The sequence below is a fragment of the Streptopelia decaocto genome (assembly GCF_964273445.1).
Source record: "Streptopelia decaocto genome assembly, chromosome: 2".
Taxonomy (NCBI): Eukaryota; Metazoa; Chordata; class Aves; order Columbiformes; family Columbidae; genus Streptopelia; species Streptopelia decaocto.
The window spans coordinates 34738023-34760470 of NC_138655.1; the positions used below are offsets into that span (position 1 = coordinate 34738023).

General features: G+C 36.7%; 1 protein-coding gene across 3 annotated transcripts in view; it reads left to right on the top strand.

The window, feature by feature from the left end:
- The window catches only part of EYA1 (EYA transcriptional coactivator and phosphatase 1), a gene marked incomplete at its 5' end in the record, with an annotated part of 156975 nt that overhangs the window by 100931 nt on the left and 33596 nt on the right, over nucleotides 1–22448 (top strand). For all 3 annotated transcript variants that reach the window (XM_082046794.1, XM_082046795.1, XM_082046796.1), the window contains 3 exons: nucleotides 10087–10229; nucleotides 11365–11448; nucleotides 17501–17590. In XM_082046794.1, coding sequence (XP_081902920.1) covers nucleotides 10087–10229; nucleotides 11365–11448; nucleotides 17501–17590 — 317 coding nt within the window. The remainder of the gene's footprint in view (nucleotides 1–10086; nucleotides 10230–11364; nucleotides 11449–17500; nucleotides 17591–22448) is intronic.

Here is a 22448-nt window from a genome sequence, read left to right on the forward strand (position 1 = left end):
TTCAGAGCCCCCTCCAGCCTGGCCTGGAATGTCTCCAGGGATGGTACATCCACCACCTCTCTGGGCAAACTGTTCCAGTGTTTAACCACCCTCATGGTAACAAATTCCTTCCTTATATCTAGCCTGAATATCCACTGTTTTAGTTTAAAATCACTATGCCTCGTCCTGTTGCAACACGCCCTTCTAAAAAGTTTGTCCCCATCTTTCTTATAGGCCCCTTTTAAGTACAGAAAGGCCGCAATATGGTCTCTCTTAAGACTTCTCCAGGCTGAACAACCCCAACTCTCTCAGCCTGTCCTCACAGGAGACGTGCTCCAGCCCTCTGATCATCTTGATGACCTCCTCTGAACCCTCTCCAACAGATCCGTGTCTTTCCCATACTGAGTGTTCCAGAGCAGGACGCGGGACTCCAGGTGGGGTCTCATCAGAGCAGAGTAGAGGGGCAGAATCACATCCCTTGACCTGCTGGTCATGCTGCTTTTTATGCAGCCCAGGATACCATTGACTTTTTGGGCTGCAAGCGCACCTTGCTGGTTCATGTGCAGCTTTTTATCCACCAGTGCCCCCAAGTCCTTCTCCACAGGGCTGCTCTCAATCCCTTCATCTTCCAGCCTGTATTGATACAGGCGTTTGCCCCAACCCAGGTTGCCTCAACCTTGTTGAACTTCATGAAGTTCTTCCTGTTTCATTTCACTAACACAGTGAGCGGAAGGTATAGGGCTGGATCCGGATTTCTCCATTTGTCTTTGTGCAGTTTACTTATCTTTATGCATTTAAGTTAGGATCAAGCCCATGTAGGCTCCTTCTGTTTTCACTGGTATGAGAGTAGTTCAAAGTGGGTGAGACTAATGTTGGGTTCCTAAGTAAAAGGTAGGTGAGAACCTTTCACTGCCTCATAAACCTTGAACGTTGTTAGAAGGGAAGTGAGGACCTGCCAGTGAATCCAATGCTGTGCCTGCCATTTCTGCTTGTACAACATCTTTTATTTTTTTATTTCTCTCAAAGCCTCAGTTGAACTCATACACAGAAATGAGGGATCAGCATGGAGAGAGGGAATTCTGGTGGAGTGGAGACAAGTGATAGACGTAGCAGAGAGAAGAAAATTCGCAGCTGGATCAAAAACACAGAACAAAGAAGGAAACTAACCAAATTTTAATTAGAATTAATCGGATTTCTGTAGTGTGTTGACCCCATTTTGTCAAGTTAGGCTGCTGATTCTCCACCATAAGTGGAACATTGCGTATGAGGGATGGTGGGGAGCAGTACAGAGCAGTACAAGCCGCTGTATCCCTTTAGAAGGATGGGCTCCAGCTGCTGAATTGCAGCTGTTCTTGCTGGGTGTTGATATCTTTAGATACCTTCTAGAGGGTGTTTCAAAAAGACAGACCTGTTTTCAAACCCTAGTGATTTCAAATTGGGTCAGTCTTTTTTAAACACCCTGTATATTAAAAACAAACAAACAAACAAAAACCCACACACATAAAATCCCAAATAACAAACCAAATCAAACAAAAACAACAAACAAAAACAAACAAACAAACAAACAAAACCAAAAACAAAACCAAACAAGCAAAAATCCAACAAACAAACAAACTATGTAATCTCAGTGGTTGTGAACTGTGCCAAGAAAAGCCCAGAACAGCCTTCAGAATTTACAGAGGCACCAGAATAATTTGACAGACATAGATGATTCCTATGAATTTGGGCCAGGAAGTGAAACAGAAGAGCCTGGCAGGAAACAGGAAAAGAGAGAAAGTAATAATGTGTACTTGTGATATTTTTAGTAGAGTTTTGCAGACTTAGAAAGCTCAATCATTTCATTTAAAATATGTTTCATTCGTTGTTTAAATCTAAAATAATCCTTTTACAGCTTCACACAGTTCCTAGTTAAATATGAAAGCTTTTACCATGCAATCCAGGACGTTAAGGGGTTCTTGCAAAAGAAGCAGAGATTTTACACGCTCAATATTTCTTCTTTCTGTTCCCTTTGTGGATCTGAAAAATTTCTTGTACCACAGTCTTCACAAAAAACTTTGATTGCACAGGGGCCGATAGTCCCTGTCTCCATAAATCAGACATAGACATTAATGTGATTTTCTTGTGAACAGAAGGGTGTATTTTTGCTAGTGACGTAATCAAAAAATTATTAAACAAAACAATAAATCTCAGTATGTCATTTCAAATTTTTGTGTGCTTTGCTTCAGATTTCATTGGAAATTTTGTTTCAGTTCAAAAGTAAGAATTTTCAAAGTTTTTTTTTCTACTTGTAGAATTCAAAGTTTCAATTTACAGAAGAAAATGTTTTTCAAAAGTAAGAATTTTCAAAGTTTTGGTTTTTTTTTTTTCTACTTATAGAATTCTACCTTTCAGTTTACAGAAGAAAATGTTTTTCATCAGAATAACGAAAATATCTTAGGTTCCTTCTGGGATGAGTTTTCAGTCTGTACATGAGTAAATTATCCCAGGTATGAACTAGTGAGTTACTGTTTTTTCGTGTGAGCTGTGGTATCTACAAGTAGTAGTAATAATTAAAATGATAAAAATTAATAAAGGTAGAGCAGTGAGCAAAAATTCACTCTCCCTTCCAATCCTTAGATTCATTGAAGAAGTTTCAGAGTAAACAGAAGGAAGTATTTATTTATGTTGCATGTAGGTAAGCTGTGCAGCCCCTTGCTGCAGGATGTTGGGGATGCAAAAAGTTAACGCCAGTTCAGGCATTGCTTAGACAAACACAAACGCTGGATTTACACAGAGTCTAGTGTCAATTCAAGAAATTCTTGACACAAAAAAAATCACTGAAGACAGTGGCTGTATTAGCACTGTATGTATGCCTGTCCTTTTTACAATCTCTCACCTAGTCACCTGCTGTTGGCCAGTATTGAAATTTATACTGGATGGATGGAGTTTTGTCCCAATCCATTATGCCTGCCCTGGTGTTCTAAAATAATTAGAGGAACATTAATAACATGTATTTCTAAAAGTTAATGTAGAAAATGACTACTTTTTCTAACACTTTAATAATTTTCTCTTGCAATATTTCAGCTTCATCAGCACAACTGGTAAAAAAAAAATTCTCGATTTGTGCAAATTTTTGTTTAGAAATCCAGTCAACGTTTGAATTTATCCTTCTGTTTCATATTATACTGTCTTTATAATTTTTTAAACAGTGTTTCTCGCAAGAGAGACTTGCATTGTTCTTGAGATTTGACCTCTTTCAGTTGTCTTGCTTTCTTTAATAAGTATGTTTAAAATATTACCGAAAGGGTGCTTTTCATGTTAGTCACATACTTCACCATGCAGATTAAAAATCCTGCAAGGGCTGTGCTAGCCAACAAAAATTGTTCTCACCATTTCATTCTTAAAGACTAAACTTCTTTTTCCTTGAACAGTCTGTCACATTTATTGCAAAAGGGAAAGCTATTTTTACAGTTTCTCGTTATCATATTTCTTAATATATTAGTGACAGGAGAGTGAAACAGAGCAAATAGAGTATATAGGCAACTTTTTGCTAATACCTGTATAAAAACAAATGCTTCTGTATTCACAGTACATTACTGGTGTTCCAAAGTTTGGTCTTTTTCATAAATACAAAGGAAGAGGAAATATCGAGTATATATATGAAGGAAGCTCAATGAAAATTTTGTAAAAACAGTAATGAGATAGGATGCAGTAATGAATGGCAAAGTACAGCACTGGTTTTGCTTCTCTGAAAATGGTTGTTCTGTTTTCACATTAACAGTGTACAACTTTTAACTCCTTTGCATCGCCTTCAACAATTTATAGCCTGACTCACTGTCATGAGATATGTTGAGGCTGAGAACCTGATGCACTTCTCAATAACCCTTTTTTAATCGATAAATAGGATGTTCATAGTTGCTTTTAGTAGGATTAAAAGCAACAATAATTTCAAATTGTTTAAAAGCATAAATAATGAGTAAGGAAGAACTGTCTACAGTGGAGAGAGGTACTATCTGCCTATTATGGGACTGCTTCATCTTTTTTTCTTCAACATTGAAAGTTGTACAAAAAAATCTAGACTACTGCAGGGCTTTTTAATATAGTTGTTGTCATACATAGCTAACGTATACTGTCATATATAAGATACACTGTTAATATGATATTTTGTCATTATTTTGCATATACAACCCTAAATTAAAAAGTCATCTAAACCTCGAAATAAACGGGCATTTTTGACAATATTTTTAACAACTATTGAGGGTTTCTTTCAAGTTTATAATAGTACACTCGTAGTCCTCAATCGACAAACCTTAGATTCATTTTTCATGTGAAGAGTCTAATCTTTTATCAAAACAGCACTAAAGATGCCCTTCTATGATCCTGTCAGCAGGCATTATTGTATTTCTTGCAATACTTAAGTAGTACTTTTACTTATTACTAATATAGTAGTCATATTTTTAATAGAGAAGTAAAAAAAAAATTAAAAATCCTCAAATACCTATGCGATTCTGCTGCATTGTTTAATGCTGGTCTAGTTTTATGTAAGCAGTAAAGAAAGAAGTTTGTATAGTGCTCATGAAATTCTGTGTTTAGCTTTATTTATGCAATAGTAAACTTTATTTATGCAAAAGAAAACTTTATTTATGCAAAAGAAAATCATCGCATGGGACTGACATATTCAAACTACATGTATTGTAAATTTTTATTTTAGTATACAGGAGTTGAAAAAACACTGGCCTGAGTATTTAAGATCTTTATTCAAAATTAAGTACAAGATTTGAGGGGAAACCATTAATCTGGGCACAATCCAAATGGAGAATATTTGTACATACCTACTTGCAGAGACATGAGCCTGTATTAGCTATCCTAGCCCTATCTTGTCCATGTGATTTACATTGTGACATGAGATATGATTACTTTGATAATGTGCATTTACTCTTTTGCATACCCTTTCAGTGTAGCAGGGAAAAAGTCTGATGAAATTTGCAATGGCTTTGTCAACAGCAAGAGCTCTACCCACACATTCAGCAGTCATATTTACCTAGAGGTAGACTTTATTTTGGGATTTCTGGGATAGCTAGTTTTCCCCAGATTTTTCATTTGATACTATTGCTGTATGGTACATTGAAATCAATAGAAAGAAAATATAGCAATTACTTAGGGGGCATTTCCACAACAAACTGAATGGAATTACAGAATATGGTGTTGCAAATGGTATCTCTCTGGTTGTATTGTTTATTAGTAAGTAATCAAAGTATTCTTATTTATGAGATGATGGAAAATTGTCCCGTGTGACAAGATCGTCAAAACTGCCCACAATGATGTATAACAGGGAAGAACATGCTTGTGAAATGTTATGTCAAGTTGCAATAATAAGATGCCTTGAAGCACAGGGGAAAGTCTGCTACAGTATGGTTCATATATTGTAGGTAAATCAGAATGTAAACACATTTTATTCCTCACAGTTATGTGTAGCTTGTATCTGACTTGGTGTCACCCTGCACTATGGGGGTTACTACCAGGGATCAGGTGCAGGGCATACCAATTACTCCTGGAAAAGGAGGCATACATTTATAGAATCTGGGTTTAAAATGTTTTCCTGACTGACTAGGGAAGCCAAGATTGAGTCTATTATACTTGGTCAAGGTTTGGAGGAGGGAACTCTGAGTGTGTGAAGCGGAAACAAGCCGTAACATTTAGTGTCTGCCTGGGGCAGAGTGCAGAGAGGTGCCATAGCAGAGAGATATAAAATTATATGTCTGCTAGTGGATGCAGAAGCGTAACTATTGCTACATTACAAGTCGTGCTCCAGTGTGTTGCATATGCACTCCTACTGTAGTGCTCCAGACTGACGAATCATCTGGCCCTGTACCCTGCCTGTCTTGGTGGCCATCAGCAGAAACCCTGGGAACAGCAAGGACAGGTTGAGCTTATGTAAGATTTGCCTTAAGCATATTTCCAGCTTCCAGATATTTTCATCTCAGGGGATTTCCAAAGCTGCTGTTGTTTGTATGTTTAGAGTGTGCCTACATTACCATTTTAATTTGGAACAGGAGTCTGTTTCAATGAGGAGCTTTGGCTCAGCTGAGTGGTCCTAGAGCACCTGGTTGGAGTCCTTCCAGACAGACCTAACCTGGAAGGTGTTCTCCAGGACAGCTCCTAGTTCCTCCAGCACCTTTTAAGGATGCTCAGGAGACTAGATCAGGCTGGACCTACACTGAAATGACCTCCCAGAAAATAGGTGGTGATGCCTGGGGTCATTGCCACCACTCATTTTGTTAAGCAGACACAACCTGCTAATGCAGCATGGCTGTAGCACTCCTGGATGCTTCTCTTCCAGGGATGTCTTCAGGCTCTTCTTGAACCTTTGTAATCTTTTGGGAACCTGGATTTTTTTTTTTTTTTTTGTCAAAATGTGCTGCAAATCTCCTAGCTTTTATCTGAACTCTTCCTTCTTTTGTTTAACCTGGCTGCTGCCAGCTTCCTTTGGGAATCTTGCTTTAGTATTGGGACAGGCAGCAGAGAGCTGACCCTCATCCCCTTTTCTGCTCATGATTTTGTGGAGGACTGGGTTTTCTCCTGCACTTCCCTGTGTTTGTAATGCTCAAGAACAGGATAAATTTAAATTAAGTGCATTAGAAACATAACAATTTCACATGGCAAATATTACAATCTGTCTGTTACTATGAAGTCAGCTGAGGTTGAACAAATCATTGTCCTCCTACCAGCGAATGTAGAATAACTGGTATAATGATAATGTGTTTTGTGGCTATGTAGCTTGACTTTAGCAAGGTTCTTGCTGTCCTGACACTTAAATCTCTTCACTTAACAAACTTATAAGCAAACTAGGCTAAACCAGTCTAGCAGAAACTATGGCAGAATGATACAAAGCTATTTAGGAAACCATGTCCAGAGAGAAGTCAGTGAGGGCTTGCTGTTAAAATAGAAGGATGGCTACAGCAGCATTCCTCAGTGTCTGCCTTGGGCCTAGCACCAGACCGCATTTTCATTAATCATTTAGATGACGGAACAGAATGTGTTTGCCTATTAAATATGTAGATGACACCATGCTGAGAGGGGCTGCGAGTTCTTTGGAGACGGGATGAGAACTCAAAAAATGGAGATGTGATCTGAATAGGAGCAGGTGTGAGGTATACATTTAGGCAGGAATGATGAACTGCACAAATGTGGGATGGGGAATGTTGGCAGCTCCTTCCAGGCTCTACCTTTCCCTGTGGACCTCTCTCAGTACTCCCTATATTAGTGGCACACTGAGTACCCTCAGCCGCTGTTGTTTTTCTTGCTCCAGAATTTGTCTGGGCTTGGGCTTGTCAAGGCTCAGGGCTCAGCTGGATACTGGATTCTTTAATTGGGTTTCCTTATGAGGACCTGAGAGCAACCATTGGACAGTGAGCTGGTAACCCGGCCATGCACACGGAGGCTGCACTATCAAACAGCCTTAATCCAAAGAGTACATGCTATGGTTTCCCTTTACATACATGGAATATGTTTCATGCACACGATGTCACGTTTCCCTCCATTGGTTACTGCCATCTGTCACACTGTTGACAACAGACTGGTCTCCTGAGTAGGCTCCAGGTATTAGAAATGTTGTGTATTCAGTTCATGCGCAATATTTGGCCAGGACTTTGAGAAACAACCAGTTTGGTGTCACTTCCTCAACACAAGATGATCTAGGGATCCTGAAACCAACATTTACTGAAAATATTGCAGAAAATGCAAATCGTCTCCTACCAAGTGGTGTTCAGGGGACAGTGGCAGGACATGGGAAGTAAAGCTTTGCTCAGCTTTGCTTTGGATTACTGTTTGGGCAGAAAACAGAGAGCAATAATCAAAGCCTGGAAAACAGGATCATCAGGGAAGGGTTAACCTAACAGCAAAGGAGATTTGAGAGCAGTCTTCAAATGCCTACAAATACAATGAAGGGAAGATTTTTTCCCCGCACTTTCGTGGGTGGAACTTAAATTGCTGTATTGAATGCTGAACTTGTTTTGTTTCTAATGGTAGCACAGTAGATTTCCTGGACAGATTCATAAGAGTAAGACAGACAAATTTCTCTTGGGAATGATGCAGGTACAGCAGGCCCCAGAAGGGTGGGCTAAGGGGTGGGAGTCTGTCTGTCAGGTGAGGGTCTGGCTCATCCAGGCAGATGACTTGCACCTGAGAAGGGAAGATGGAAATGAGCCTCAAACCAAGCATCTGAATTTTAAAGCAGGTATTTGGCCAACATACCTGTTAAAGAAATTCTGGTCTGTTTATTTTACTGGGTTATAATTTATTTCAAAGCCTTTACACATTGTTTTCTTTCTTTTCTTTTTCTTTTTTATTAAGGATTTTACTAATGATAATAATGTATAGCTCATAACTCATTTAAGTTTAAAAGGCTGGGAAAATTTGTACTAGTTATGACTTCTTATTTACATTTTAGTAGAGTAAGTGAAAGAGGAATGAACCTTCAAAGTATTAGTTTAAATATTCTGAAGTGTACATTGTCATAGGAAAAATATATATTGGAATGTACATGATCTTCAACATTTAAATGTCTGTCTTTAGTTATGCAGACTGATGTGGCTGGATCATTTTTGTTATTTGGCACGTACATAGAATCACTCATCTAGGTATAGGTCGAGTGTCTTTTTTAAAATTATTTGTTTTATCTTGAATTACACCTTAAACTGTTAGTCTGCTTTGTTTAATGTAGTCTGAGATACTTAGGTAAAAGTATAATGTGAAATATGTATTAATTTCCATTAAGTGTAGATTTAAAGCTGAACATGAGAACTTCGAGACACTTTCCTTTAATTCAGCACAAGGAACTGTTATTCTTTTGAGTAACTGTGAATATGTGGTGCTACACAGATGTCCAGAGTCTCCTCTTTAATCTAAACTTTGACCTCAACAGGATGTTTTTTTAAGAGAAAGAATCACTTGTGTGAGAAGTATACCTGTCTGTTCCAACTGGAATGTCATGTTCTAGGCTGATTAAAAAGCAAATTAATACTGGTACAAATATCCACATCTACTGAACTCCAAAGAGCAGTTAATGTTAACTGACAAATGAGAATTATAAAGATATCGTATGCTGAAAACTCCAACTGCCTTCACAAAAATAGGGTTTTTTAGGAAAAAAAAATCATCAAAATAAAAGTATTTGTAAGACTGTGAAGGGAAATATTGAAAAGAGGTTTAAAAATATGTTTTTGCATTTCTGAGGTGAACATTTGTTAATGTTCAAGCAATTCACTGTTACTGAGTCTATGGATGTTAAGAGTAGTAAAACATCTTCCAGCTAACATGTTTTCAGGAAAACTTTGTTGTTCTTACATGCACAAATCATAATTCTTTTTCACCTGTTAGACAACAGTAAATATTTCTGTAAATAAATTTTACTGAAGCATAACTATTAGCATACAATACTGTATAAAGAATTGTATCCTGTCTTGATGGTGCTTATTGGAAAAGTTCAGTGTTCAACAGGCCTTTGAAGAATTCTATAACTTTCATCTTCATAGTTGATACACATTTAAAACTTAGTAATTGAACTTACCCTGGGAAAATAAGTGCTCTGTTTTTTTTTGCCATATTCAGAAAGAATTCTATTAATCTGGCTCAAATGTAGTGACTTAAAAGTGTCTGCAATCAGACAATTTGGAAAAGTTTACCATTTTAATATGTTATTTTTTTATATATGATGTTTTTTCTTACCAGTCACCACAGTGATTATCTTAAAGTGTGTTTGAAAACTTAAAATTAAATCAGTGTTCCTAAAAAAAAAAAAAAAAGCTGGTATCCCTTAAAATCATTAATCTAGAGTTTAATCTTGTCTATGAAGCTATATGATTTCCTCCATGATTTGAAGGAATAAAGATTTTCTTTTATTTCTTTTTTATCTGTTTACTGAAATAATTTATTTCTATGTTTTTACATATAACTTGAACTTGATTGAATTAATTCTGTATCAGTATTGCCACTTATCATTGTAGATGTAATTATTTCAGTTAGGACTCTTTAGTGAACATCCTGGTTTTAGTGTGACATGTAAAAAGCAAGGAAGTTGAACATTTTGAAGTTTAAACTGAAAGGTAAAATGTCATTTCTTTACTGCAGCAGAATACAGCACAATCCACAGTCCATCAACACCCATTAAAGATTCCGATTCAGATAGATTGCGTCGTAGTTCAGATGGGAAATCACGTGGACGTGGCAGAAGAAACAATAATCCTTCACCACCACCCGACTCTGATCTAGAGGTACATTATATTAGATGTCATTGACCTCTTACAGGCTCTGTTTGTATCATTATTTTGGAGGGAGAAGTTGTTTGGTTTTGGTTTTTTTTTTTTGTTTTTTTTTTTTTCAAACACTATTTTCAGAGAAGATAGAATTTTTCTTCTAAAGAACCTTCTTCATGAAAAGCATCTACTTTCTCTGAAAAATACTGGAAGTTTCTCCTTTTGATTTAAAAAAAAAAAAGAAAAGCCTTTTTCCAAGTCAAAGAAAATTTTGCAGTTGGACAGGAGATGCTTCAAGCACAATAGTGGTTTTTGTTCTCTCATGCTATGTTCACATTCCCCTCAGTGGCCAGCGCTTTGTGCTGAGAACACATCTCCAATGACGCACCACAGCTTTGAGTGTCCACACTGCATTACTTTTCCTTTCCAAAAGCTTAGCCCATTTGTCATGATGGGAAAAACAATCTCACCAGGATTTAAAGTACTTGCATCTGAACACTTTATTTTTCATTAAAATATCATTTTGTGTGTGGTCAGAGGACAAATTTAAAACAAATATTTTCCATTGGCTGTAAGCAAAAGATTCACTGATGCCATGACTTCCTACACATGCAGCATCTATGTTCATAATTTTCATTCTTCAGGTGCCTAAAATCCATTAAAAATGAACACAGATTAAGGGCATTTAAGTGCTTTTCAGCAATTTGCTTTATTTTGGATTTAGAGGTCATTTTAAGAGCAGTTATATGAACTATGTTTTGTAAGACTGGCAGAAATACAGAATTCAAATCCAGAAGATTTAATTTTCCGAGGCTTTCGTTCATTTATTTCAGTTTCTATCTCACATCTGGCTTCAAAATAATACATTGTACAATCTCATTTTCTGTGTGTATTTGACAATAACTATAATTTTATTCTAATGGAATAATTTGATATAATAGCAATTGTAGTAAAATGCTAACAGATTGAATTACCCTATTATGGAAAAAAAAACTATTAGTTCTGAAAATAAAGAACAAGGAAACTATGGTTTTAATATATAACCATTTCAATACAATTTTCTCATTTGTGTGCTTACTGATTCAAATTTTAACTTTCCATTTCAAGTATCAGCTTCACAGAGGAACACATTGATTTGATTCTCTTTTTACAGAGAGTATTCATTTGGGATTTGGATGAGACAATCATCATTTTCCATTCCTTGCTTACAGGGTCCTATGCTAACAGATACGGAAGGGTAAGTGTCAAGAAACTGATGGATATTTTCAGTAATATTTGCTGCTTTATGGTTGATACACAAGGCAGGCCATAACATTAGTTGATTCTCCAGGGGCAAACCAGTACTGGTGTTTCAAGACGTAAAAAATAAAGGAGTAAAGCTGTTTCACATGTCCATTCTTTGCACAAACTCAACTCTCATATTCAATAAATAATTAAATAGTGTTGGAATAATACTTTGGCCACTTGAGGTTTGGTTTGTAGGTACAGAGCGTCTGAAACCTGTTGATATAATCAAAATCTGCAGAGGTTTACCTCCCCGGAGAGAGTGAAGAACTTCCAGGAGTGATCGCTAAAATAACATTTTAATTTTGAGTAATCAGCAGTAGGCTGTTCTCTCCACTGAGAAGACAAGAGGAAGAATACTTTTGGACAGAGACAGATTAGTCTAAAGTTTTTTACCCTAACATTTTTAAAACCTCCATATTGACTGATGTTTTTGGAAGTCTGCTTATGAGTCAAATCTTTCTATTGTGCACAGTCTATAAATCATAAATGAACTGATGAATATATCTAGAGGCCTTGGTAATTCTCAGAAAAGAAACACCGTCTTAAGTGTAAAAATAAAAAGTTTATTAATGGAATGCCCTTGTGAGATCAAACTTTGTTTTTCTGGGGTTGTATTTGAAAGTTAATATCTCAGCTTGCTCTAAAGTCTGTTGGCCATTTCATATTCACCTCATGTGAGGTATAACTAGAATGTGGGTTTTGGTAACCTTAAAGAATTCTTCATATAAAGAGCAACCAAAGAGTTTTGTCTGGCTTCATATAATCACTCTATCTTCTCATAAAGCTTATATTCATCACTAAAAGGTTTTGCCCTACACCCAATTGAGTGAAAGGAAAAGCTATTATACCACTGATTCAGTCCATGGCTGGGACAACTCCTGAATTCCTCCTAGCAGATTATTGCATTATAAAAATCTAAAGCAGTACGGCTTTGCAATGTTTCTTGCTTGTTCAGGTGCAGTATATTTTCAGAAGTATTTGTTGTAATAGCAGCTTACCTATTTGAGGAACATAATTCTTTCTTTTTCATTACATGTCAGAAAAGAAAATTATTTCAGTAGTCTTTGTTTTCTACTGTTGTTAGTTCATATTTAGGTAGCAAAAAGACACTAGAACTTTAAATGGTTCAATAATTATTGTCTGGGTACATATAGACAGTATTATCAGAGTATTAAACATTTATCAAAAGTTGTTTTCCATTTCTCATGGCATTCCAAAAGCATCAAGCCTATGACAGTTGAGTATAGAATGAGGAGACCAAATCCCAGTGCTCACAAAAAGCCTCAGTGCCAGCAAAATCTCCCCACTTGCTTTTGGGCAGCAGAGTAGGTCTGGAAAAGCCTAATTAGTCATTGCCATAGACGTACTTGTGCGAGCATATTTTTTCCATTTGTTAATAGTTCCCTATAGTGGTTTCATTAATTAGGGCCTGAACATAAACACCTTTCTTGCTGGATGCTTGAGGCTGAGTAAATGGCTGTTACTCAGCTGCAGAGAGATATAAATGTGTGTGCTGCAAGGAGATGGGTTGCTTCTGATTGTAGCTTCCTCGCTGTTGGTTGTTTAGGTGAGATGAAGCTTTCACCCAGCTGGCGCTGGTTGCATGGCACGTAGCAGAATACTTCTGCATTGCAGGATGATGGCCAACTGTTAATGTTAAGAAGGATGGTGGCATTAGTGCTTATGCTAAGAATTAATGTATTATGTGCTGTAGATAAATATTATATCTTTTTGGTGATGGGTAACAACGTGCATTGCCCTTGGCTCTCAGATGCAGTCATGAAGGTGTTCCACTCTTGCTTTGTTTTCTTAATGTTTCTTTCATATCACAATTTCTTTTGGCTTATTAACAGCTTCAGACAACAGTTCACTATTTCCACATGCACAAGAGGAAGATAGTGTCAAATGTTCAAAGCAAACATGCTAATACACGTATGTGTCTTATGAGAATTGTAGGGTTTATTTGCAGCAATGGAAGGTGCACATTTTTTTAAGGAGTGTTTCCTATTGACTTCTGGCCTTTGAAATCAGAAATACACATCGTACATCAATCTGGAAAAAAAAAATTTTGAGGGGAAGTTTTGTTCTTTTTACCTGTATTCTCCTTTTTGAACTATCTAACATCACGTTCTCATAAGTTTCTGCACTGTGGTGAGGGCTAGAAATGCCCTTTTAAAAAATTAAATCTAAGCTGCTCACATAATCATTAAAACACAAAAGCTGGATCTTCAAACAAACAAAAATATACTAATTAAATGGTAGGGGATTTGGCAACTTGGCATTCAGCTCTTGTCATAATGCCTGAGTGAGTTTCATGGTGAGTGACTATGAATGATGAGCAGCTCTAATGCTGAAGAGATTGATTTTCTTTTGCATATTCTCTACCTCCTTCCTCATAGCTTCTTGCTTGTACCAGCCTTTTCTGTGTATTCTTACGTTCTCATCTGTTTTTATCACCTGCTCTCCTTTTGCTGCTATTGTGCTCTGCTTTCTCCCTGCTTTTGTCCTTTGGCTTTGTGGAACAAAATTATACCCTTGTTTTTCAGTTTGCACAGCCATGGTATAAACTGCAACATTTTTATTTAAGGGTGATTTGAATTTTGTGAATTTAATGGAAATGTATGAAATTAGTATAGGAACATGATTTGTGCTTCCAGAAGAGAAGAAAAAGGAACAAAATAGACCAAAACATTTATATTTGCTTTTGGAATTTTTTTTTTATGTACAGAGAAAGACTTGTTGAACTAATATAAAATTATCACTTACTTTAATTGATTTTGGGGCTTCTAACACCTACAAAAACTTATGTTTTGAGACGGATGTCAACTGATTAAGTTTTGAAATTTGGAAAAAGTTAGAGCCCTTTTTTAGTATCTTAGAGCAGGTGGAAATACGTCATAATATTGGCCCTAGAATACTGTGGTCTTTACGTACATTTCCATTCTTTGTGAAAGCATTTAGATTCAGAGGCTTTAAAGGAATTTTCCTTTAAATTATAAGGTATTTTAATGTGGTTTAATATATATTGGAGATTGAGAAAAACAAAGCCTGGTTTCACTTAACCCTTCATTTGTGACCTGTAGGCTTAAGTGGAAAATAAGCCTTGTACCCAAAGTGAACTTTCCTGTTTTTCAGCTTCTTGTTTCTCTACAAAACAAAGAAATCAAGTGGGTAGAATTTTGAAATGACATACAGACAATGTTTTGGCTCCAATACCAGTATTCAAAACAAGAGGCCTGCTTAAGCGGTTTGACATTGGTATTTCTTTTCTTCGGCTAAACTGTACCTCCCTCAGAGATTTGTACCTGATTTTGGCCATACCTGAAAAGACACTCCGACTGAACCTGCAAATCCCAATCAACAAGAACAGATTGTTAGCTTTCCTCCTCATTGTGTGATGCCTCACAATAATTAGTTGGCAATTAGTGGCTTAAAATTGCAAAAGAAGGTTTGGTATGTGATTTATTTTTTTTTTAATCTTATTCTAGACCTTTCTTTTTTCAAGTTTTCATCCCCCACTGTAATGTCTGACATCAGAGTTTAATCTACTGCTGTGCCTTAAACCAAGGCTCTTGTGCTTTTTACTAGAGCCGTTGCAAGATTGTGACTACACAGATATTTAAAACCCTAATGCAGATAAGGCTTTTGCTTCTGTTAAATATGTGGGTATCCAGAGCCGCGGCTTAACACAGTTTTTATGCTAAGTGGAACTTGCTATAGAGAAAGATTGTGTATAATCAAGGAATTAAGGTTTCTTTGAAGAGTAACCTGTTTTGTTTCTTCTCTTAGCTTTTATGGTATTTAATCTGACATTTTCAGTAGGTGCCAATGATTTTCTTATTTGTTTTTCTCCTAATTAAATTAACCTAGTAAATGGCATTATTTTAATATTACTTTAGAGAAATCCCTATTCTGTTTTGTCTGCCATGTGAAAATACCTTGGAGTGAAATGGTTCACAGAAAGCTTTACAAAAAGCCATTTGTTCAGACTCAGAAGTGTGACTAAAAATTTAATAAAAATTTTTAATTTAAGTTGTGCGTATATTGACACTTAAAAAATATATTCAGAGCCATTTCTTTAAAATTAGCCATATATGTTCTTAACCAATGTCGTGCTCTGTCTGTCCATTTATTCTGCTTTTCAAAATGATGTTCCTGTTTATGGATGGAGGCTCAGTTCTACACTGTTATGTTAGTATAATAGTTGATAATTAAGATGTAGCTAGTGATCTTCATTTGCATCTTAGACACTTAGTCCATCTAACTCCTTTTAATAACTAGAGCAGAGACTTCTCTGGGGTAACTTCTGTTAGTGCTTAGGCACAACAAAAATCATTGTTTGTTTGGTGTTTTTTTTTTAAAGGCTAATGAGCTATGAAGGATGGTGGGGTGGTAACTGGGCACAAAAATAAGCAGGAATGTTGGAGGGAGAAGTAGCCTCAGGCCTATCTGGAGAGAAAATATCACCTGCTTTCCACTTCACATGCCTACAAAAGTAAAATAAAGGAAAGACATAGGTCTACAAATAGAGCAGTATTAAAACAGAGTCACAGAATACTTTTGTTCATATTTTAAAGTCTTTCCATTTGAATTAAGAAGCCAGATATTCTTTTTTTATGGTGGTGCCAGTTTAAATAGAAAGCTTATTTTCAAGAGCAAAAGTTCAGCAAAGTAGCATGATGCAGTTTTTCTTTCCCATTTATAAGGGCATTTTTTTTTTTAATGCAAGAATACTTATTTACTCTTAAGATACGTGAGTTCAAGAATAAATGTTTTGTTGGTTCTTTGTAGCTTTGTTTCTAAATGCTTCTTTCCATAATTATTTTTCTGGTTAGTTTTACATGGGTTTTGGTATTTCCAGAAGGCAAACAGGCTGCCAAATCCCCATTCTTTTCCAAATATTTACTACTGACAGATTTTGCCTTTTAACCAGTAGTTATAGAAAAATGTTTGAAAGTTCAGAGATCATGTTGAAACACCTATTAATTTGATTGAGAAGTGGAAAAAGAAACTACAGGCTGCATCTTTTGGTTTTTAACTTGGAGTTGTCATCAGGTTTAGAATATTAACTTATTTTAAGTAAAATATGGGTTGTCACTTCTGCAGTTCCTAACAAACTAAAATTGTTAATTGAGGGTGTCATGAGATAATATAACATGTTCTTTCAAACTCCTGCTTCTGTGCACTTGGATATACTTGGCTTTATAAATGAGAAACTCTATATCAAGTGTATATATTGGGCTCTCTTTTCTATTTTTCAAATTGAGAATACATAAAACACAAAAAAAAATCAAAACAAGGCAAACATCTGTAATGCATTTGGTAACCACAATGCTGAACATGCTTTTTGAGTTTATTAGCTCAGTAAGGAATAAGTTGTTATGGTAATTTCTGTAGAGAAGTTAAAGTGTGTTATGTATTAATAACAAACAATAGATTTGTTCACTCTGCATGGGTGGGCCCAACTGAAAGAGTAATTAAAGCTTGGTTTTGTGGAGAATCAAGGAGTGGTTTTAAATATAATTGCCATTTGCAAATAAAACACTGACGGTGATTTGCTTTAAAGTCACTAGATATTCCCAGGACCAAATCCTTTTACTTGTGACCACTGAGAGTTTATTTTGAGTGACAATAGTGTTATCGTACCCCTGGTTGATCATAAAACTTGTAAACAGTTGCAAAATCTGGAGAAGTTTTAGGTGAAATTGATTTGTCCTTTGTGCATGGGGGTGGGCAGGGAGCCCGTGCCAGGGATGCACAGGGTTGACCACAGAGATCCTGCTGCAGAATCATAATATCAGTTGAGTTAAGGTCATATATTTTTTAGTGTTACTGGTAAGTGTTACAGCATAGGATTAGTGAGTTGCTGAAGTTAAACTGAACAAGTTACAAGTTACAAGTAATCCATCCAATAACCTCTCTTGAAAAGCAGTTGTTCCAGTTTGTATTCTGATATGTATGTTAGGTACGGTATTGATGGTATACTCAATTTCTTCTTTAAGGATCCACCCACATCTGTGTCTCTTGGACTCCGAATGGAAGAGATGATTTTCAATTTGGCGGACACGCATCTATTCTTCAATGATTTAGAAGTAAGTGTTTATTCTTTTAAAACACATAGAGGTGATTTAATATTTGTCCCTTTTTATGTGTTATTAGATGGTTTGACAATTATTCTTTGTTTCACAGTTTTAATATGAAAACATTTAGAAAATATCTGTATAATTTAGTCATTAGGATATATAATAATATCTACACTAAATGTCTGCACTGGCATCCAAACATTGCGACAGTTTAAATGGTAGGGTTTTGTCCTCACAGGTCTTAGTATTTATGACCACAGTAGACAAGCTTTAGAAGTGGATACACCAAAAGCACCTATAAACATTAGAATTCAATAGTCTGCACAGGCCATTAAACATTAAAACTTCAGCTTCTATAAACAGTTAAAAGCTGGGTACAGATTTCTCACTTACATCCCACTGTGGCAGAGTATGACCTTAAACCCGAGGGATATCGTTAATGTTGTGTACACTGTCCATCTCGGTGGCCTTTAACTGGGGGTCCCCTGCCTTCCCTGGTGGCAGGTACGATTTGTTATGTGCTGGGGTTTTGCTGCCTCTCCCCTGCGGTGTGTGGGTAGGAGCTGGTGCCGATGTGCCAAGGGCTTTTTCAGCCTACGTAGGTGATGGTTTGGCGACGCTTGTGAGATCTTTCTAAAACTATCCGAACTGCTGAAAGAGACTGTCACCATAAGGCCTGGTTGTTTCATTTCAAAATGGAAAAAAAGCAATTTCTGATCATATTTTAATAACACAAAAACTTGAAAACAGTCAGATTTCTTTCCCATCATAATGAAGACAGCTGTTTATTTAAAATCCAACTGTTAAGCAAGCTTGTGGTGGGGCTGCCAACGCACATTAATCATCAAGTTGTTGTTTTGCTGAATTTTAGAATAGTGTGTTATTCCAGACAGGCAAAAGAATCTGAAAGATTCAAATGCAACTTTTGCTGATCAAAGTTAATTGGCAGCAATTGGCCTTTAAATATTTCCTGATGTTTCCCTTTTCGAAATCAAGCAAAATACACCTTATTTAATAGATGAGCCAAAATCATTTGAAAAATGCCAGTGTGCAATAGACCTCAAATGTGGTTTGTCCAACATCTGTCCTATATTTTGATTTCTTTTCATCTAAAAAGAAACCACTCACAGATGATTTGGCATCTTAGAATGTAATGAAATTATTTAAATGTGCTTTATTTTTTCTTCCATTCCTTCGTGGAGTATTTATTTTTTTATACTTACAATAAGATAGATTTTATCTTTAAATTTTAAAGTAATGTTTTCTTTCATTAAGGTAACTATATGTAAAGATATTATTGTTTTGTATATGAGAAACACTATTAGCAAGTTGCATGTGTAAGTCTGATTTTTTCAGATTTGTAGAAAAATATAACAATGCTAGTTATTTTCCAAATCTGTTTCTGATTTCTGGTTATATTTCATTTTACCCTGAGCAGAAAGAGAAAGTACTACTGTATCTTACCAGCATATTCAATAAAGTTCACTGTGTTTTCATTTGATGTGCATAGCCAGATGCTTGTTAGAGTTGTAGGTACTTCTTCGTACATGATTGTCAGTGTCACTGACTTTAATGGAAGTTAATCAACTGCATCTTAGGGATAGTAGATTAACTTCTGCTGACTGGCATGTTACAGTCTTAACAGTACAGCATAGCAGTTTATTAACTGAAGAACTTTGAAGCTGAGTATGAAAAAATACTGATCCAGGTGGTTCGTGAAAGCAGAAGAGCTCACTGGATGAGCTTGGTTCTTTGCATCCCTCCATAACAAGCCAGTTTATCTTACATCTCCAAACTCCAGTGTAACAGTCTGTGTCTATACCCCAGTATGTCTTCTTCATGCACAGAAGCAGTTAGGAGCGAGAAGTTGTGTTAATGTACATGAGGTCTGAGTCCTTTTTTGCAAGGAAGATGAGCTCTGATCTGAAAGCTTACACCCTGTCCAAGGGAGCAAAGAGCATGTTCATTGTGTGGACAAGGGGGTTTGTGCTTCTGGATTCCCACAGAGAAGTCTTCAGACAAGTGCACGGGGAGGGGGCATAAGAGAGCCTGTACTTTGTGGGAAGCAGCACATAAGGACTTGGCCTGGCCACAGACTGAGGCTTTCGGTTTACCAGAAGTTTCAGGTTTTTTTGAAACGTGTTGTAGACACGTGGTGTTTTTGAAGGAATGTGTCCTCCTGGAGCTGCAGGTTGTTGTTCTTGTGAGCATCACCATTATTAGCAGGACCTGCCTAGTTCCCAGGGTCTATGACCTCAGGGCAGATGCCTCACATCCATCTCAGAAACTCAAAGTCCTCGCTTGGTGGTTTGGAAGTTCAGGCTGCCCTACAGCTTGACAGGCATCCATGAAAACTGTGGGCAATTTGGTTTGGCTATGCCTCAGGCTTGAAGCATCTGTTCTTGCTGATGAAGGACTGAGTCTGGAGGATCGAGTGGTGACCCTGCTCAGGCCTGAGCTTTCCAATTCATCTGCACAAGCATCTGGGCTGTTAGGAATCAAGAAGTTTGTAGGCAACATTGCCAGTGAGCTGCAAATCTTGGGCATCCTTGCCCAGAAATAGTATGAAGATAGGCAAAGCTGGATTTGGAACGTGTCTAACCCACAGTGTTGATGTGCCTCTGGGTCTAAGCATAATCCAAAGTGGGAACCTGAAAACTGATGCTCTCCAGCTCACCCAGGCTCAGAGGGAAGCCTTCCTGGCATATAGAGATGCTGGGCTTACGGGCAGGCAATCATCTGTCATAACTTTGGCCTGTGATGCACATTTTTCCAGATACCACAAGTTGATGTTTTTTAATAAAAATCGTCTTTTCATCCAACATGTTCCAGAAAGATCTAATCAAAACATCTCTCTTGTCATTCAAGTTATGGGGAAAGTATTTTGTCTTCTTATAAAGAAGACTGATTAAACATTTTGAATGCAAAAGGCAGACTTGCAGCAGTGATCTCTGAAGCACTGCTTGATTTGTGTGTGAACTAACTGGCTTTTCAAAGCTCAACCTACAGATTTATTTAATGTTATTAGGTTAAATTCTAAACTTCAGCAGTTTTTTAGTCTGTATAAAGTGAATCAATGCTAATGCATGTCAATTGCAAACTAGTTTACCCATCCTAATTTAGTAGAGGATACAACCAGGTAAATGAATAATCTAATTATTAATAATAATAATGGTATTTGTAATAGGTATTTTTCAAACTCAATGAAAAAATTCAGCCAGGTGTCACTATCTGTGAAGTCAGTATTCTGTTTATGAATCAGTTGCACTTAGATTTACAATTAGTTACCACAGTCTCAGTTTGTACTTGTTCTTAGTTTATTGCTTTGAGAAAAAGTAGGATATGTGTTATTTCCTTGACTTTGCACAGATTTATTTGGAGTAATTAATTCCAGACTGATATAAAAGAAAATAATTTAGATCTTGAAAGAACTTTTCCTAAACAGTATGTTAAAGGGATATGCCACGGAGGCACCCCAAAGTCAGTTTTAGGCAGACAAGAAGTTCCAAAGCAGACTTTATTCTAGCCAGAAAAGTAGAGCCAATAAACCAACTAGAAACAGAGTTTATACAATTATTTAGCACTCTGACAACACGAAATACAGGTTTGGATATCAGTTGAGGAGGTTACGGGGTATAGTAAAATAAGAATAATGAGGATCCACAGGGTGCATGCACACACTCACAAGAAACAAAACCAGAGCCCTCTCACTCCAGAGTGCCCACAAGAAATAATCACTTGCCTGGGTTAAGCAAGACTCAGTCAAGAATATATCTAGTAAATAACCACTCACCCAAATGAGGAGGTGAGGAGCTCTCAATCCTGGGAAGTCTCCTTAGACAGCATCCCAGTCTAAGGACAGGGCTCTAGTTCACAGACCTGCTGCTCCAAGAAGGCCACTCCTCAGAGGCCTTTTGGCAGGAACCCTATTTTATAGTCTGGTCAGATCTGGCTGTGGGTATTACAACATGGTCCAGAAGCTTTGCAGCTACTCTGGGCACCTCCTCTGCTAACAACCCTGTCAATTGACTGAAGGTCCTGTTAAGGACCCAGTCAATTGATCGAGCGTCCCACCCTTCCTGCCCCACCAGCTGGTGGAGGTGAAGTCACCCTGTCCTGGGGTAGGGAAATTGAAAATTGTCATTTAAATATCTCATATTCTGCTCTGTAGTAGAATTTCAATTGTGAACAGGAGGGAATAAATATATTGATGTAGTGCTCTCAAGAGAACCAGAGTTATCTCATCAGAAAAGAATGTGTGATTTTACATGCTGATTATGTTGTGATGAGCAAAATAAGGTATAATATTTTAATGGTATGTATGGAGCAATTACATATGTTAGGTATTTTAGTACATATTCTCCAGTTTTTTAGGGAAACTAGCAACTTGATGATAGGACTGAAACATGGCATCCACCTATCTGCATCTTTAAAGATTGTATATATTTACATATTTATATGGACCTTCTTAGAAGAGTAATTTAGTCATTTCTTTGGCATATCAGGTGCACATTATAACTAGATGTGTTAAAGGAATAATTGCTGGTAGTGAAAGATTATGAACACCTTATTTTAAAAAGTCACTTCAGTGCTCTGCAAAGTCTATTCTGCAATGGTTGCATCTGGTTAGATCTGTTCCTTTAGAGATATTTTCTGAAGCTGAAAAAGTCACTTATGAAGCCACTTCTTTTTCGTTTTTAATCTTACCTAACAGCTTTTTATGAAGAAGAGACTTTTTTTTTTTTTTTTTTACCTATGTTGAATTCTACTGAAGTAATTAAAATCTAATTAATTTGTAGGGGTTTGGGTTTTTTTGTTTCCTTTTAGGCTTTTTATTTCTGTTTGTTCATGTCAAGTTTTAGGTGTG